Raw genomic sequence first — 18,548 nt, 5'->3', positions numbered from 1 at the left:
TGCACTGATTACTGTGTAAATGACACTGGCAGGGAAGGGGTTAAACACTAGGGGGCGATCAAGGGGTTAAGTGTGTCCAAGGGAGTGATTCTAACTGTGGGAGGGGGATTGCCTCACTAGAACATGACAGAGATCACTGCTCCCGATGACAGGGAGCATCTCCCCGTTCTACCGCTCCGTGACACGATCGCGGGCCCTCGGCGGACATCGAGTCCATAGGACCCGCGGGCACGGTTACAGGGTACGCGGCGGGCACACGCACCCCCACTGCCACGATTTAAAGGGGACGTACTTGTACACCCATTTGCCCAGCCGTGCCATTGTGCCGACGTATATCGTCATGCACTGGTCGGCATGTTGTTAAGTATTCATATATTATTGGATTGCACAAGGTCGTCATAATATTTTATCAATCATGATACTTGGATGGTTTTAGATTGCCCTCGTTTTTCTTATGATGTTTATTGCTTTAATGTAGCATTTGTAAATATTGGATATCCATTGCTGCATTTTTATTTAGCACGCCATTTTTTACATCTCTGCTTCTTGCAATTTGTTTTTGAAAGTTTTTTGGTCTCATACTTTCCAAACACTTATATATTTCCGCGTGTACTTTTACATATATTTAGATGTTTCTATGAGTTCAAAAGAGGACTTTTTCTGTTGTTGGATTTGCGATCTGATTGTATACATGTATGTGTGTTATGTAGTCATTTTTCTACTTGTAATTTTTTTTCGATCGCTATATATAATCTCTCTCTCGATCTCCCTCTCTCGATCTCCCTCTCTCGATCTCCCTCTCTCGATCTCCCTCTCTCGATCTCCCTCTCTCGATCTCCCTCTCTCGATCTCCCTCTCTCGATCTCCCTCTCTCGATCTCTCTCTCGAAAAAAAAAAAAAAATCAGGAATAAAAGAAAATGAATGTAAATCAGTATACATTGGTTAGTTAATCTGGAACAGAGAACACAAGAAGCAACCACTGAATATATAAGTGAGAACACACGTGTAGAGGTCGACCGATATGGGTTTTTCTCTGGCCGATGCCGATATTTACAAATCGCGGTGGCCGATGGCCGATATGTGATGCCGATTTTTTTGGGCCGATACATTAGGCCGATTTTTTTTTTTTTTTTTTTTTTTTTCTTTTTTTTTTTTTTTTACCTTCATCTCATAAAATCTAACAGTTAGACCCCTTTCACAATGGGGCGTTTTTCAGGCGCTTTTGGGCTAAAAATAGCACCTGTAAAGTGCCTGTCAAACGGCTCCCCTGCAGTCTCAGTGTGAAAGCCCGAGTGCTTTCACACTGAGGCGATGTGCTGGCAGGATGTTAAAAAAGTCCTGCAAGCAGCATCTTTGGAGCGGTGTATACCACCACTCCTGCCCATTGAAATGAATGCGCACCGCTGCCGAAGCGCCTGCAAAGCGTTTCGGCAGCGGCGCTTCAGGGGCGCATTTAACCCCTTCCTCGGCCGCTAGCTGGGTTATAAGCGCCCTGCTAGCAGCCGACTAGCGCCGCTAAAATGATGGTAAAGAGCTGCTAAAACTAGCAGCGTTTTACCGTCAACGCATGCCCGCTCCAGTGTGAAAGCAACCTTCAGTGATACAGAAATTTTTTTACATTTAAACATTTATTAAACAAAACAAACCTCCAATCAGTTCACTTGTATGTAGAATTTAGATAAAAAAATATAAAAAAACACCTCTCTTAAATATTAAATACACAAAAACAGGTAATCAAAACTTCTGGATGAAAAAAAAAGGACTTTACTGCTTAGTTTTTTTTTAAATTTATTAGTGTATTTTTTTTTTTTTAAATTGCATTTGAAAGACCACTGCGCAAATACCGTGTGACATAAAATATTGCAACAACCGCTATTTTATTCCCTAGAGTCTCTGCTAAAAAAAATATATATATATAATGTTTGGGGGTTCTAAGTGATTTTCTAGCATAAAATACAGGATTTTTACTTGTAAGCAACAAATGTCAGAAAAGATTTAGTCTTTAAATGGTTAAACTGAGAACTTCTACACACGGAATTTAGTTCATTCATAAGTGTAAACATTGTATCCTTCAGGTTCTTTTTATCAGATTTGGCAGGCTGCCCAGAGAGGGGGAGAAGTCGCTTCACACAGGCAACTAGGGTCGGTTCACACTGGGACGACTTGGGATCCGACTTGTACGCCCTCAAGTCGCCCCAAGTCGCCCCAGAAAGAGATTCACATTCAAGTGAATGGGAGCGTCTTAATAGACACTACTGAAGTCGCTCCGACTTCAGAGCGTACTCCCTGTACTACTTTGATCCGACTTCAGCCTATTGACTATCATTGAAGTCGGATCAAGGTCGGATCGCCGTCTCGCATGATCCGACTTCGGCATGCGACTTGTGCTCAGATGATCTTGAGGGGGAACTCCGCGCCAAATTTTAAATAAAAATCCGGCATGGGTTCCCCCTCCAAGAGCATACCAGGCCCTTGGGTCTGGTATGGACCTTGAGGGGAACCCTCTACGCCGAAAAGGCGGCGTGGGGGGTCCCCCAATCCATACCAGACCCTTATCCGAGCACGCAGCCCGGCCGGACAGGAATGGGGGTGGGGGACGAGCGAGCGCCCCCCCCCATCCTGAACCGTACCAGGCCGCATGCCCTCAACATGGGGGGGTTGGTGCCTTGGGGAAGGGGGGCGCGCTGCGGCCCCCCCACCCCAAAGCACCTTGTCCCCATGTTGATGAGGACAATGGCCTCTTCCCGACAACCCTGGCCGTTGGTTGTCGGGGTCTGCGGGCGGAGGGCTTATCGGAATCCGGGAGCCCCCTTTAATAAGGGGGCCCCCAGATCCCGGCCCCCACCCTATGTGAATGAGTATGGGGTACATCGAACCCCTACCCATTCACCTAGGGAAAGTGTCAATTTAAAAAAAAACACTACACAGATTTTTAAAGTAATTTATTAGACAGCTCCGGGGGTCTTCTTCCGACTTCGGAGTCTCTCCGGTTCTTCTCCGCGCTCTCCGGGTCTTCTGCCGGGCTCCTCCGCTATTTTCTGCTCTTTTGCTGCTCTTTTGCTATAGCGAAGGAACCCGGTCTTCAATCTTCTGCCTTCTGCCCTCTTCTCCTGATGTTGACACGACGCTCTCTGGGGCTGGAATGCACTCTGAGCGCTCCGCTCTGACTTATATAGGTGGTGACCACGCCCCCTTATGCCGTCACAGTCCCTGGGCATGCTGGGACTGTGACGTTTTAGGGGGCGTGGTCATCACCCAATGACCACGCCCCCTTATGCAGTCATAGTCCCAGCATGCCCAGGGACTGTGACGGCATAAGGGGGCGGGGTCACCACCTATATAAGTCAGAGCAGAGCGCACAGAGAGCATTCTAACCGGAGAGAGCGTCGTGTCAACATCAGAAGAAGAGAAGAGGTCAGAAGACGGAAGACCGGGCTCCTCCGCTTTAGCAAAAGAGCGGCAGAAGAGAGCGGAGGACCCCGGAGGAAGATCCGGAGAGCGTGAAGAAGAACCGGAGAGACCCCCGAAGTCGGAAGAAGACCCCCGGAGCTGTCTAATAAAATACTTTAAAAATCTATGTAGTGTTTTTTTTTAAATTGACACTTTTTCCCTAGGTGAATGGGTAGGGGTACGATGTACCCCATACTCATTCACATAGGGTGGGGGGCCGGGACCTGGGGGCCCCCTTATTAAAGGGGGCTCCCGGATTCCGATAACCCCTCCGCCCGCAGACCCCGACAACCAACGGCCAGGGTTGTTGGGAAGAGGCCCTTGTCCTCATCAACATGGGGACAAGGTGCTTTGGGGGGGGGGCCCGCAACGCGCCCCCTCCCCCAAGGCACCAACCCCCCATGTTGAGGGCATGCGGCCTGGTTCGGTTCAGGAGGGGGGGGGGCGCTCGCTCGTCCCCACTCCCATTCCTGTCCGGCCGGGCTGCGTGCTCGGATAAGGGTCTGGTATGGATTGGGGGGGACCCCCCACGCCGTTTTTTCGGCGTAGGGGGTTCCCCTCAAGGTCCATACCAGACCCAAGGGCCTGGTATGCTCCTGGAGGGGGAACCCATGCCGGTCTTTTATTTAAAATTTGGCGCAGAGTTCCCCCTAAAGATTCATACCAAACACAGTGGCGGGGATCCAAGTCGGATCCCCGTTCATTGAAAGTCGGACACATGTCGCAGGGCAAAGTCGGATCCACAAGTCGCGTTGAAGTCGCGTTGCAAAGTCGCGTTGCCCCTGTGTGAATCGAGCCTAACACTGACTTCTATTACAGAAGTCTTTTGCAAGTCGCGCTGAAGCTATATCGGCTTTTTTTTATCAGCACAATCGGCCGATGCCGATTAAGTAAAAAACCCCAAATATCGGCCGATATATCGGTCGACCTCTACACACGTGTGTGTGTGTTCTCACTTATATATTCAGTGGTTGCTTCTTGTGCTCTCTGTTCCAATCAATGTATATTGATATACATTCATTTTATTTTTGTTTTATTCCTGATTTTTTTTTTTCTACGTACTTTTTGGGGGTCTTTATTATGTATGTATGTGTATATAGATAGAGAGATATATATATATATATATAGAGAGAGAGAGAGAGAGAGAGAGAGAGAGAGAGAGAGAGAGAGAGAGAGATCTCTCCCTCTCTATAATAATTGTTTGTGTATACTTCTTATGCTGTACTCTTTGTTCTATCTTCATTATGATAGTTTTTTCAAGTCTAGTTTGGTGCAATCACAGTTTGCATATGCTTGCCAGTCCTATGCCTTTTCTGCACTTGTGTGTGTATATGCATGGGGGGGGGGTTACATTTTCACAGTCCTGTAAAAGTGATAAAAAATGGTACATGGATGTCCTCCCGTGATTGCGCTTCCCGCGGGGTAAAGGGCCGATCACAGCGACCCTCTACCATGTGATCAGCTGTGTCCCATGACAGCTGATCGTGGATATCCACACAAGCCAGTTATCTGCTTTTTCTTTCCTCATGCTCACAGCGTGAGGAGAGAAAAAGCGAGCCAAAAACCAGCTTGTGTTAAAGGGACATTGACACTGATAATTGGGGCACTGATTATCAGTGCAGTCCCAACAGTGCCCACTAGTGCTGCCAATCAGTGTCGCTTCATCAGTGCGCATCATTTTATAACAAACTATGAAAAAAATTTTTGTTTTTTAATTTTCTTTCTTTTTTTTGTTTAGCAAAAAACAAAAAAACTCAGTGGTGATTAAATGCCACCAAAAGAAAGCTGGATTTGTGTGAAAACAATGATCAAAATGTAATTTGGGTACAGCATTGTATGACCACGCAGTTGTCATTCAAACACTGACAGCGCTAAAAGCTGAAAATTGGCCTAGGTAATTCGATATTCTAAACCATTTAATGTCATTGTGGCCTGTGACCAGTTACTAAATTACTTAAGTGGCCCTCACTCTTCAAAAGGTTGAGCACCTGTGATATATTTAAAATGAAGATCAGATTATTTTCAGTATAGCAAGATAGTTTTCCAAAGACTAGTTTTAAGCACAGTTGACAGTGATGTAGCATATAATGTTAACGTTAGGGAATACAAAGTACAGCCAACCTTTGTTACTGTTAAAGGTTTATATTACAACCATGTATTTTTTTTGAAAAGCGTTGTTTTTGCTGACACATTTGTAAAGATTCATTAAAAGTTTGTAGTTGTAAATTGGAATCTGCTCTCTAGAGAAATTACTAGTTTATAAAATCAGTGCTGAATTTTTACACATTGCTTGTATGGATTATGGAATATGACAGGTGTGAGATGACATATTTGTGGGACAGAAATGACCAGGAAATGAACAATTCACAAATCATTAGCAATGCAAAAGGAAGCGAGGAAAAAATATTTCCTTCCTGCATAGTTTTTCACTATAACATTTGTCCCAATCACTCCTTTCACCTTGCTCACAACAGTTCTAAAACATAGGGTTTCCCCTCACTTCTGTCTTGATGATGGTAGTCACTAGGACAAATAGAGAGGTGAATCTCCCCAGCAGGAAGACAAATTTCAAAAAAACTTGGCAGTCCCAATATGACATCCACATGGGTGTGGGTGTGTGCTGGTCTCCGAACGCAGATAGTGGGAATTCAGGAATCTACACACACACACCCGCTTGGATGTCATATCAGGATGCAGCGGCTGTGTCCCTGCAGATACTGTGTCCCTATATTCATCAATGGATGGAATGGAACACCTGTGCAGCCTTGTGCTGGTAAACATGGCCCTGCACAGGCATTGGGGTTTTGTATGGCCTGTGTGAACAAGGCCTTAGAATGTATACTCACAGTGCTTAGGTCCTCCCTGTGCCCCCCTCTTCCTGTAACATGTCGAAGCACCTCCAATTCCAGCCCCTAAACTTTGGCCATGCTGTGGAAAGTAAGAGACTGACTTGTAGTGAAGTCACTCCTGATTTCTGGTGTGCAAGGGTTTAAGAGAACATATATAGGTTTATTTACTTTTTTCCTCCCTTGAGTTGTGTTTGCAAACTGTGAATGTGCTTCAAGGTTTTGCGTTTTAATTGATGTATGTTAGATTCTGTTTTTATTTTTTATTTTTTTCTTAACTGTTCTGTATCAGCTGAAGGACACCATGACAGTGCCCTAACACATTTCCTATACACAGCATTCTCCCTCTTAGGAGTTGCTGATCATAAGGTAAGACTCCCTTCCACTTTACTGCAGAGATCTGGATCCGTTTTTCTCCAGTCATCTTCCAGGACGGCACACCTAAGTAGGCCTGCCATCCTGGAAGATTTCCTAGAAAACCTGTTACCGGTAAATGTAACTGGTAATTTTATATTTGATTATCAAATACACAACCCTTCAGATATTTGAAAGCTTTAAGTTTCAGAATGTGCACTCTGCCAAAGACGCCCTTGCCTCAATTTAGTCTATTCTACCCTTATCAGTCGTAGGCTGTCTTACATTTATATCCTCCTTATTTACCCGTTGTGTAGTATATTCTTATTTAATATAATATGTGTATTTGTTATTGTAATCCCTAAACCTTTCTTTCTCTGTAAAGGGTCATGCTACATTCTGACTGGTTTACCGGCTACATTTATGATGAAATGATGCATGGCCCTTGCAGCCTGTTACATTTAGCCCCTCAAACACATTTTTAATGTCCAACCTGTGCTTACAAGGGTACATGTATAAAAGCCAGTTCATTCGCTTGTCCCATATATTTGGCACGACCGTAGTCTGACCTGCAGCAACATGTTGCAAGAGAAGTAAAGGATTATTTTTTTCCCCCCAGTTATACTTACCTAGGTGGATGCAGCATCAGTCCATTGCTGCATCTGTCCCCCGGCGCCCCTACACTAAGAACTGAGCGATTGAACACCGCCGATCACTCAGTTCTGACAGTTCCCGAGCAGAGAGCTGCTGACTGTCAATCAGCAGCTCTCCACTCTGCCTCCTCCTCGCTCACTGGATCGCTGGGCTGTGAAGCGGCAGGGAGCGGCCAGTTCAGGCTCTCAGTGGCTCGCTAAGAGGCTGAGTGTGGTGTCAGTCCAGGCACCTGGTGGATCCAGACTCCCATTGTCGGGATGACGCGGTGACTGGACTGAAATCCGTGACGTCAGCAGAGAGCGGACTCCAACCCGCTCTCTGCTGAAAATGGGTCACAGTAATGCAAAACGAATTGCACTCCTGTGATCGAACGAGCTTTGGCTGGACTTCTCCTTTAAAGCATGTTATACCCTTCCATGGTGTGATGACCCTTGCCGACATCTTGTACCTGGCTTTTTCCAGGTGACGGAATGTGTCCGTCTTTATTGGTCGGCATGGAATGACAGCCATCCTGGCACACAGGCAGAGTGCAGGATCGTAACGTTAACTGCGCTTTCGCAGCTCAGTGTACATTACAAATACTATGTACAGGCAGGTAGGTTTCTTTTATTGCAGAAGAGTTATTGCATATCTCTTCTGCAATGAAGAGCCTGTGTGCTCGCAATTTTGAGTGGGACTTTAGTTCCGCTATAAGAGGTAAAAGTGGGGTGGGTTTATCAGCACTATTACTAAAATGAGCTTTCCATAGTGATGACCACTCTGCTTTATACATCAGTCCAGTTTCATTTCTCAATATTCGTGACCTCGTTTTGTGCTTTTGTTAAATGATTTTGCATTGTGCATAAATACTTATTTCATTGAAGTGCATCTGTTTTCTTGTTGCTTTCAGGGAGGAGTACTGTTGCTTGCGTTGGCTTTATGTTGCAATGTTGGTTTCCACACAGCTTCCAGAAAGCTTTCTTTAGATATTGGTGGAGCCAAGCGTCTGCAGACCTTGTCTCACCTTGTGTCTGTCATATTACTGTGCCCATGGGTCATCGTCTTGGCCGCAACTACTGAGGTAATCACCTTCTCTATCTGCAGACACGTTCAGTTATGTGTAGTACAAACGTCCAGATTGCTTCTCTTTGGCAGTATTGCATTAGGCTCAGTCCAAGAGACAAAAAGCAGATCTATCTGTGTCTCATAACTGAATTGGCCTGCAGACTTTATTTCTTGTGTAATGTTATTTAATCATAGAGAAAGTATTAGCCTTTCTTGGAACTGCAACAGACCAAATTGTCAGGATCTGATTGACAATATACAGGTTGATTAGGCTAACTATTTTAGGAAAAACAAGATTTTTTTTAGGTACACCTGTCTATAACCTAGTTATCAGCAATCCATTGATTTATGCTGTGCAGTTTCAAGGACACAGTTAGTATTTAAGTAAACTCTACACAAATTCTGGGATTCTGGGATGACTGAGACACTTGTGGACATCACTGGACAGAGAGGGATCTCGGGTAAGTATTAAGGGAGCTGCTGCACACAGAAGGAGTTTTTATCTTGATGCATAGAATGCATTCGGATAAAAAAACCTTCTGACTTTACAACCCCCTTTAATAGAGAATTTATGTTTTATAAAGGCCAGTTGAAGTCACAAACTTGGACATTGGTTTAGTAGGCATTGTACGAACAAGTCCTGGTTACATAGTTTTACCTCCACTTTTCTATTACAACAGTTGCAGTGTCATCCAACAGGCACCAGAGTTTGAGCACACTGCCCAGTTCACCTTGTAATCCACCAAACCTAGTCAAGCACACCCCTTTCCTTACCTAGCACAAAGTGTTTACGAGGTGTGTCTAAAAAGTTTGGTCAGATATCTCAACGTCAACATAGCCCAGGTGCGCTATCCAGAGACATGTCGAGAAGCACCACCTAGCATGAAGTACGAGCGACTGCCGGCAGTCAGAGTGGGAGGTATGGTCTCAGAGCAATGGAGTGACCTTCAAGTTTTGCTACAGACTGGGGAAAATGGCAATTGAGGTGCAAGTGTACGGGATGGAAGCCTTGGGCAGAAAATGTGTTTATCTGGTTTACACGCTTTTGTGACTGGAAGGAAATGACTGAGGATGAGGCACGTTCGAGTCGGCTGTGGACAGAATCCCACACATGAGGAAGCAAGTGCGACAAATACTGGTACGATATCGACGACTGACACTATGATTGATGGCGAGGAATTGGTCATTAGCAAGGACACGGTGCGCACCATCGCCCGCGGCGGTTTGGGCAAGCAGAAGATCTGTTTCCGGTTTGTGCCGCACAAGCAGACAGACGAACAAAAAGCAAAATAGATGGAAACCTTTGGAGATTGCATTACCATATGTGACCAGGATCCATCCTTTCTTCAAACCATCGTCATAGGGGATGAGGCCTGGTGCAGTTTGAGCCGGAATCCAAGTGACAATCGATGGAATGAAGTTCACCGTCTTCCCTGCGACTCAAAAAGCGTTGCCTGCAAAAGTCCAAGATCAAGACAATGTTGATCGCCTTCCTCAACAAGGATCGCATCATCCAAGAATGCTTGACAGCGGTTCTGCAATCGATTCCTAAAGAGGCTGAAAGTTTCCAGAAGCTTTATGAATGTTGCCAAAAATGTTTTGTGAAGGATGGGGATTATTTTGAAGGCAATAGTAAAAGGTAATTTGCTTGTATTTTCCGTTTTGTATGTTTTCTGATACTATTTCTGATACCATTTTCTGATACCAAACTTTTTAGACACCCCTCGTATGTTAGAACACCTGAAATGAGGAGTGTGGCTGTTATTCTTGCCAGCATGGAGCACTGCATGATAGGAAGAACACAAAGCAGAAAGCATGTCTAAGCAAAAATCTGTTAAAATTATAACCTGTGGCGTTTCAGTACTATAGAGGGAAACAAAGGTGTGAGGCTTCGGATAGGATTTAACTTTGCATACTGACAATTGACCAAAATTCCTATTAGCCAGAAAGGCTTGTATGTCACAGAAACTTTGAGCTGAAATGGGTTTCCCTGAGCTACTCCATTCCAATCTGAGCAATAAAAAGGAACACAGTGAGTTAATTAAGAACTCCGGGATAAGCATAAAAATCACCCATTAGTTACACCCCTCTACACAAAACACTAAACGGTTAATAACATTTTGAAAGTCCTTACCATTTAGAAGAAAAGTCTAATTGAATTTTTATGACCTCATCTCTAATTGAAAAGATAACCGCATCTGCTCTGCCAAGGAGGAAGTGTAATAGCAGGGATTACATCATCTCCTTTCCTCTCTATCTGCAGTAAAAGGAAACTACAGTTCCCATCAACCATAGGGAATTGTAGTGAATGTGGGCGGGTACACTAGGCCTGTACATGTTGAATGTGTCTAAAAGTCCCGATCCGCCCACCACTGCAAGTGGGGCTGAATTACATCACTGCTTTCTGAAAAAGGAACTACAGAAGGGATGTGCCAAGACCAGTGGCTGGGGGAATAGGAGGCATAGCAACTAACAGGAAACCAAAGAGAATTAATGACTTGATTTGAAAATAAATAGGCTATTTCAGAGCAACTACTGAGTGGGCCAGAAGATGAATGACATATTCAGTGAAGGTAGGAAATCGGCAACAAGGACATGTAAAGAAGTTTTTGCCCAGAGTTCTGTTTTAAACTTTATGCCATAGGAGTATGATTATAGTACAGGGGTAGGCAACCTCCGCCCTCCAGCTGTGATAAAAACTACAAGTCCCATGAGACATTACAAGACCCTGACAATCGCAGCCATGACTCCTAGAGGCATGATGGGATTTGTAGTTTCACTACAGCTAGAGTGCCGAGGTTGCCTACCACTGATATGTACTAGACCCTTTTCATAGAGAGCAGTGCTTTGATTGCATTTCTTAACTTGAAGGTGCAGTAAGTAGTTTTATGCCCTGTACACACGGTGGACTTTCCGACGGAATATGTGCGATCGGATTGTGTTGTCGGAAATTCCGATCGTGTGTGGGCTCCATCGGACTTATTCCATCGGAATTTCCGACACACAAAGTTTGAGAGCATGCTATAAAATTTTCCGACAACAAAATCTGATCCTTTAAATTCCGATCGTGTGTAGACAAATCCGACGGACAAAGTGCCATGCATGCTCAGAATAAATTAAGAGACGAAAGCTATTTGCTACTGCCCCGTTTATAGTCCCGACGTACGTGGTTTACGTCACCGCGTTCAGAATGATCAGATTTTCCGACAACTTTGTGCTACTGTGTGTATGCAAGACAAGTTTGAGCCAACATCCATCGGAAAAAAACGATGGATTTTGTTGTTGGAGTGTCCGATCAATGTCCAACCGTGTGTACAGGGCATTAGAGCAGAAAAAGAAAGAGACCATTCAGAGAAACAGCAGTTTTAGCAGGAAAGGATGAAACAATAGTGTCTCTTAATTCCCGTACACATGGGCCAATTATCAGAAACCATAGAAGAACACAGAGGGCATGTAGGCCTAGCGCATTATCCTCAATACATGTTTTTATTTAAAAAAATAGAGGTGAATATACTCACAAACCAGCACTTGTGTCATAGCATTATCATAAAATCATCCGCTTAAATCCATATGTGAAGATCCACAACACTTGTAGTCACATCGGCTAATGCGTTTCAAAAGATCCTTGTCAACACTAAGACATCTAAACAAGGCTCTGAAGAGGGAAACCTTGAAACGCATTAGCAATATGACTACAAGTGTTGTGGATTTAAGCGGATTTTATGATATTGCTATGACACAAGTACTGGTTTGTGAGTATATTTACCTCTATTTTATTAAATAAAAACATGTATTGAGGATAGTGCACTAGGCCTATGCGTCCTCTGTGTTCTTCTATGCTTTCAGTTTATTTGGACTTTATTTGGTGTGCATTATCCACATATACTAACATGTCAAGATAAGAGCCTGATAACATGTTGGGACTTGCCACACGCAGGAGAGTGAACGTTTTGATATGCTCTGAAATTATCAGAAACTGGCTGACATTCGGCCCATGTGCACGGCAGCCAGTCTGGCTTCTGTCAAGGGGCATGACCGAAAAATGTCTGCCCATCAACACTCTACGCCAGGGATATGCAATTAGCGGACCTCCAGATGTTGCAGAACTACAAGTCCCATGAGGCATAGCAAGACTCTGACAGCCACAAGCATGACACCCAGAGGCAGAGCATGATGGGACTTGTAGTTTTGCAGCAGCTGGAGGTCCGCTAATTGCATATCCCTGCTCTACGCCAATGGCTGAGAGTGCTAACCGTGTGTTCCCGTCAGAACACAATAGCTCAGTGGGGAGATCGCTGTACTAACATTGGATTATTAGTATAGGATCTCCTCCCGAGATCTTCAACCCACTGAGTTGAACAAAATAAAAACTGATTGATAGTGTGTACTAGACTTTAAAGACAGTTTATTACAATGTATCACAAGGGAGCATTTAGACCTGGTGAAGGTAAAACACAACCAACTGACATTATGGAAATACTCTTATTGTATTAAAATATCTTAATTTATTTTATGAATATTAATAGCTGCATTAATCATTTTTCCAATACAAATTACCTATCCCTGCTCCCTCTAACCTTTGTTTAATGTGTGTCTATTTCAGAGTAAAGTGGAATCTTGGTCCTCTCTCATAATGCCTTTCATCACCGTTATATTTTCCGTCATTATTCTGGATTTCTATGTGGAGTCTGTTTGCTCAGTTAAGATGGAAGTGACAAAGTGTGCACGCTATGGATATTTCCTGATAGTAATCAGTGCTCTGCTGCTGGGAAACTTCTGGACTCATCCTATCACAGACCAGCTGCGGGCCATGAATAAACCAGCACACCAGCCTAGCACTGAGCATGTGCTCTCTGGAGGGGTGGTGGTCAGCTCTATCTTCTTCTTATTGTGTAAGTATTGTTTCTAGATCTTGAGATTGTCTGTCTGGTTTCCTCTGAATTTTGTTAAAGAATTTATCAGTACAGTAATGCCCCATACACACGATCAGAAATTCCGTCAGAAAAAACTTGGATGGTTTTTCTGATGGAATTCCGCTCAAGCTTGCCTTGCAAACACACGGTCACACAAAAGTTCTCCGAACTTTCGACCGTCAACAACATTACGCCGAGCCGAGAAGTTCAATGCTTCCGAGCATGCGTCGGATTGTTTCTGAGCATGCATGATTTTTTGCGCGTCCGAATTGCATACAGACGAACGCATTTTCGGTAGGAACTTTTTCCGACCGAAAAATAGAGATCCTGCTCTCAATCTTTTGCTGGCTGGAATTCTGCTAGCAAAAGTCAGATGGAGCATACACACGGTCGGATTTTCTAACCAAAAGCTCACATCCGGCTTTTGCTGGCAGAATTTCTGATCGTGTGTACGGGGCATTAATGTCTCCTAAAACAGTAGGTATTTACATGTCCCATCCATTACATAACCCAAAAATAAGAGGTTTATTCCTCCATTCAGAATAGTGGGTGGGGACATGCAAGTCATTCCTGGACATCCAGAATAACTGGTATATAGCATAGATATAGCCTAATATAGAACCATTCATTGCAGACTTCATACAGCTGTTTTGGGCTCGTTGGCCATCATAAGTGCAGTGTGTGCAGACAATGGGCTCTATGGAATAGGGCTTTATCACCAAGGAGAGGGTATAACCCAGAAGATTATGGTGGAAAGGGATTCAAGTTAGCAGTACACGGCTCACTATTCACTACTCCTCATGCTATGAGGTAGGCTGTAATAGCCAAAATATGTTAGCGTTTATCATGTTTTATGCTATGTAGCGAATAAAGAGTATTAACAGGAGCGTACCAGGTGGCCGGCTTAATTTCTGCTATGGCTCACTGTTAGGTTCACGCACTCCCCTATGTACCAATATAGCATTAATGCACTACTTTTGCCAAAATAAAATAGCTTTTAGGTCATGACACAGGAAGGAGTTGACCAGCTGGGGGTAGATGATGCAGGGTGTGTGCCAATGAGAGCAGCTGGTCAACTCCTTCCTGTGTCGTGACCAATATCTGTCCTGGAAGTAAGGCAGAAGTAATCGAGCAGTGCTTTTTGAAACATCTATATAGACAGTGAGGAAAGCGTGCGTATAATAAATGGAAAAATGTTTTATTTTGGCAAAAGAAGTACATTAATGCTATATTGGTACATAGGGCAGCTGGAATTTTGTTTATAACTCGGGGACTGCCTGTATATATATGTCTGTTTTACATTTTATTTGTGTGTCTTTATTTTAACAGCTGCAAACATCCTATCTTCGGCATCCAGGAAGGGCCAGAAGGGAACCCTTGTTGGTTATTCTCCTGAAGGGACACCTCTGTACACCTTTATGGGCGATGCCCTGCACAGCACTTCCCCGTCTATGCCCAGGTTCATTAAGGATTCACTCAAACAAATACTCGAAGAATACGACTCCAGGCAAATTTTCTACTTTCTATGTCTAAACCTGGTAGGTGTACTGGTTTGCTTGCACCAGGAGCTAGCGCATTTAAAAAGTGTTTTGTAGTCTACATGGTAATCTTCCAGTTGCTTCTGACCTCTCAAAGAGTTTCCCTTCCTCTATTCTCCTGTGATTTTAATGGGCTAGTGTAGTGATAATTTGTTGCTACCAGTAAGTCTGACCATATTTAATCTGCTGAGCTGTGCTAAAGACATTAGGGTCCTATATTAAAACATTAAGGATCCTGCAAAAATAATTTTATTCTTCCCAGCATTTTTTCTTCCAGTACTTTCAGCTGAGGCATGCTATACAGTGCCAAATGTACAGCACACCTCTATCCTGCTCTCCATCCCCTTTGATCAGTATGATAGTGCAGATGGGTGCATATTGGTAATCAATATTTCAATCAATTCCATTTTTGTATTGACTTTACTCATACACCCAAAAATAGGCATTGTGTATCTAACCCGACAATGTAGAGCTAGTCCGGCTTTACAGTCCTATTACTAGGTTACTTTCTACCGTGCTTGCTGACCGCCTCATGTAGGAGTGCAGCAGCAGATCTGCTCTCCTGTGCTGGATCACATATCTAATATGTAATCCAGCACTTCCAGGTAAGGGATAGGTGCATGCCCACCACACCATCTGTGCTGTGATTAGTCATCACCTGCTAATCGGCGAGGAGGAAGGCAGGACAGAGATCTCTCAATGTAAACAATACAGAGATCTGTCCTGTCAGTGGGGATGTGCTGGGTTTTTTTACCCTGCAAAGTTGTAAAGTGAATAAAAAAAGTCATTGCTACTGTTGCTTATAAAGATGCTTTTGATGATCCAGAGCAGGTGTAGGCAACCCCTGGCACTGGGGACGCAAGCGGCACTCAAAGCCTCTTTTGACGGCACTCGACTCCCTCCCCTTTAGCAGAGCAGCGCAGGGAAATGTCAGTGAGACACTAATGCATTCCAATTTCAGAATTCCCCACACCGCTCCTGCACTGAGGGGGAGGCACTGCGCCCCCACACTACACTACAAACTGTAGCTTTTGTGATGGGGAAGAGATTAGGTACAGTTCTGCTGGGGGGGGGGGCGGTCCCTGTTTCCAGGAGGAAGAGGACTGTCATTGGCCAGTGCTAAAGCCAATCACAGTCCTGCTAGCCCTGTTCACCATCTGGTGGAATATGACTTGCTTGACTGCCACTACTGTCACGGAACGTCCCACACTCCGCTTGAGTGCTTCCGTCAGTATACCACTTCCTTGTAGTCTGGATACAGATATCAGATATTCCAACCTCTCTGAGCACAAAACAAGGCGACACTTGCTTGTTGCTAACATGGACTGACTTTATTTAGAATCAAAATACAGTCTTATATACAGGAGAAGATGAGGTTCCCCCCTCCTGCTCATATTACTCTAACAATACAAATGTAACCTAATTAACAATGAGCTAATTAACTAATCCTTTTACCCAGACTAAGTGACTACGTCTCCTAGCTCATTGAGTATTCAACACACATTACCATAAACATCAACACAGGGTTAATTAGAACAAACAACAATGAGTTGAATACCCTTAGAACCAGTGGTAAGCCAGACTAAACTCATTTACATTAAACACATTATAGCTGACATCAGACAGGTGAGTGGAGTTGATGACATTAGCATCTTCTCACAGTATGAGTCCCAACAGTATGACTCAGTCACTATTGCTACTATGGCAAATACAGGGTCCCCAGAGTCTGTGTGTTTTGGGGGGACATGGAGCTGAATCCAAAGTAACACTAACCCCAGGGTCCCCAGGCATACAGCTCACAGAGAGCACCATTCCCCCAAATGCCAGGGCCCATAATCTGTTGGCAAGAGGCTAGCGTTCAGTCCCCTCCAATAGCCTCTATCCTGGGTGAGTCTGTCACAACTACCAATCTCAGAAAGAAGGGATTTCACTGTGATTTGGGAATTGCTGTTGAGCTTCTGGGAACTTTCTTGAAATTATTCCTGAACCTTTGCATCACTTACTACTGAACCCTGGCACTCTGTGTCCTTTTAAGCCACAGCCAGTATTCAGCGCAAAGAAAATCACACCCAACTTTTCCTGTGGCGCAGAACGCCGCACTTTTACTCAGCTGCGGGGGGCCCAACTTATGATCCAGCACACAGGCCCAATGCTTTCAGAAAATACCCCTGACCTGAGCTCATCATTGCGCATCCATTCCAGATGCTTATATGTGACATTACATACAACACATACATCACATACAAGCACGTGGGCTGGATGCGAGAGTTGGATCGGCAGGATGAGTATGCCAGGACAGGTCTGCTTCCTTTCACCACTCTGCATATCATAGATGAGAAGAGGGTAAAGCGGTGGAGCAGATGAGCAGGAGGGTACAGCGGCGGAGAAAATGAGCAGGAGGGATTCAGAGGTGGGACAGATGAGCAGGAGGCTACAGTAGTGGGGCAGATGTGCAGGGAGGTACAGTGGTGGAAGAGATGAGAAGGGGCTTCAGCAGTGGGACAGAAGAGCAGGGGGGTTCAGTGTTGGGTCAGATGAGCAGGGGGGTTCAGTGTTGGGCCAGATGAGCAGGGGGGTTCAGTGTTGGAGCAGATGAGAAGAGGGTTCAGTAGTGGGACAGAAAAGCAGGGGGGTAGAGCAGTGGGACAGATGTGAAAGGAGGTGTATTTGCGGGACACATGAGCAGGGGGTTACAGTGGTGGGGCAGGAGAGCAGGGGGAACAGAGGTGAGACAGATGTGCAGGAGGTACATTGGTGGGGCAGATGAGAAAGCGGGTTACAGTGGTGGGGCAGATGAGCAAATGGGTTCAGTGTTAGGACAGATGAGAAGGTGATTCAGTAGTGAGACAGAAGAGCATGGGGTTACGGCAGTGGAGCAGATGTGCAGGGAGGTACAGTGGTGGGGCAGATGAGAAAAGGGGGTACATTGATGGGGAAGATGAGCAGGGGGGTTACAGTGGTGGGACAAAAGAGCAAGGGGGTACAGTGGTGGGGCAGATGTGCAGGAGGTACAGTGGTGGGACGGATGAGAAGGGGGTTCAGCGGTAGAAAAGAAAAGCAGGGGGGTACAGTGATGAGGCAGATGAGCTGGGGGTTACCATGGTGGGAGAGATGAGAAGGGGGTTACAGTGGTGGGAAAGATGAGCAGGGGTGGTTCGGTATTGGGGCAGAGGAGAAAGGAGGTACATTGGTGGGACAGATGAGCAGGGGGTTACAGCTGTGGGTCAGATGTGCAGAGGAGAAAGGAGGTACATTGGTGGAACACATGAGCAGGGGGTTACAGTGGTGGGGCAGAAGAGTGGAGGGTACAGTGGTGAGACAGATGTGCAGGTGGTACATTGGTGGGGCAGATGAGAAAGGGGGGTTACAGTGATGGGGCAGATGAGAAAGGGGGTTACAGTGGTGGGGCAGATGAGCAGATCAGTTCAGTGTTAAGACAGATGAGAAGATGGTTCAGCGGTGAGACAGAAGAACATGGGGGTACGGTGGTGGAGAAGATGTGCAGGGAGGTACAGTGGTGGGTCAGATGAGAAAGGGGGAACATTGTTGGGACAGAAGAGCAGGGGGGTTACAGTGGTGGGGTAGATGTGCAGAGGGTTACAGTGGTGGGGCAGATAAGCAGGGGGGAACAGTGGTGAAACAGGGGGGTACAGTGGTGAAACAGATTTGCAGGGGGACAGTGATCTGAGGTGTGGAGTTGCAAGAATTGTGGCTGATTTGAGGCGTGAGAGTGCAGGATGTTAATTTC

General features: G+C 45.1%; 1 protein-coding gene across 1 annotated transcript in view; it reads left to right on the top strand.

Moving 5' to 3' along the window:
* SLC30A5 (solute carrier family 30 member 5) overlaps window positions 1-18,548 on the top strand; it is a 94,691-nt gene that overhangs the window by 46,469 nt on the left and 29,674 nt on the right. Inside the window, exons 7-10 of the mRNA XM_073623278.1 lie at window positions 6,590-6,666; window positions 8,195-8,365; window positions 12,953-13,241; window positions 14,592-14,800. Of these exons, the coding sequence (XP_073479379.1) occupies window positions 6,590-6,666; window positions 8,195-8,365; window positions 12,953-13,241; window positions 14,592-14,800 (746 nt within the window). The remainder of the gene's footprint in view (window positions 1-6,589; window positions 6,667-8,194; window positions 8,366-12,952; window positions 13,242-14,591; window positions 14,801-18,548) is intronic.

This window comes from Aquarana catesbeiana, linkage group LG01, assembly GCF_042186555.1.
Source record: "Aquarana catesbeiana isolate 2022-GZ linkage group LG01, ASM4218655v1, whole genome shotgun sequence".
NCBI lineage: Eukaryota > Metazoa > Chordata > Amphibia > Anura > Ranidae > Aquarana > Aquarana catesbeiana.
Note: the sequence above shows the minus strand (reverse complement) of the source record. Positions and strands in the feature narration are given on the sequence as shown.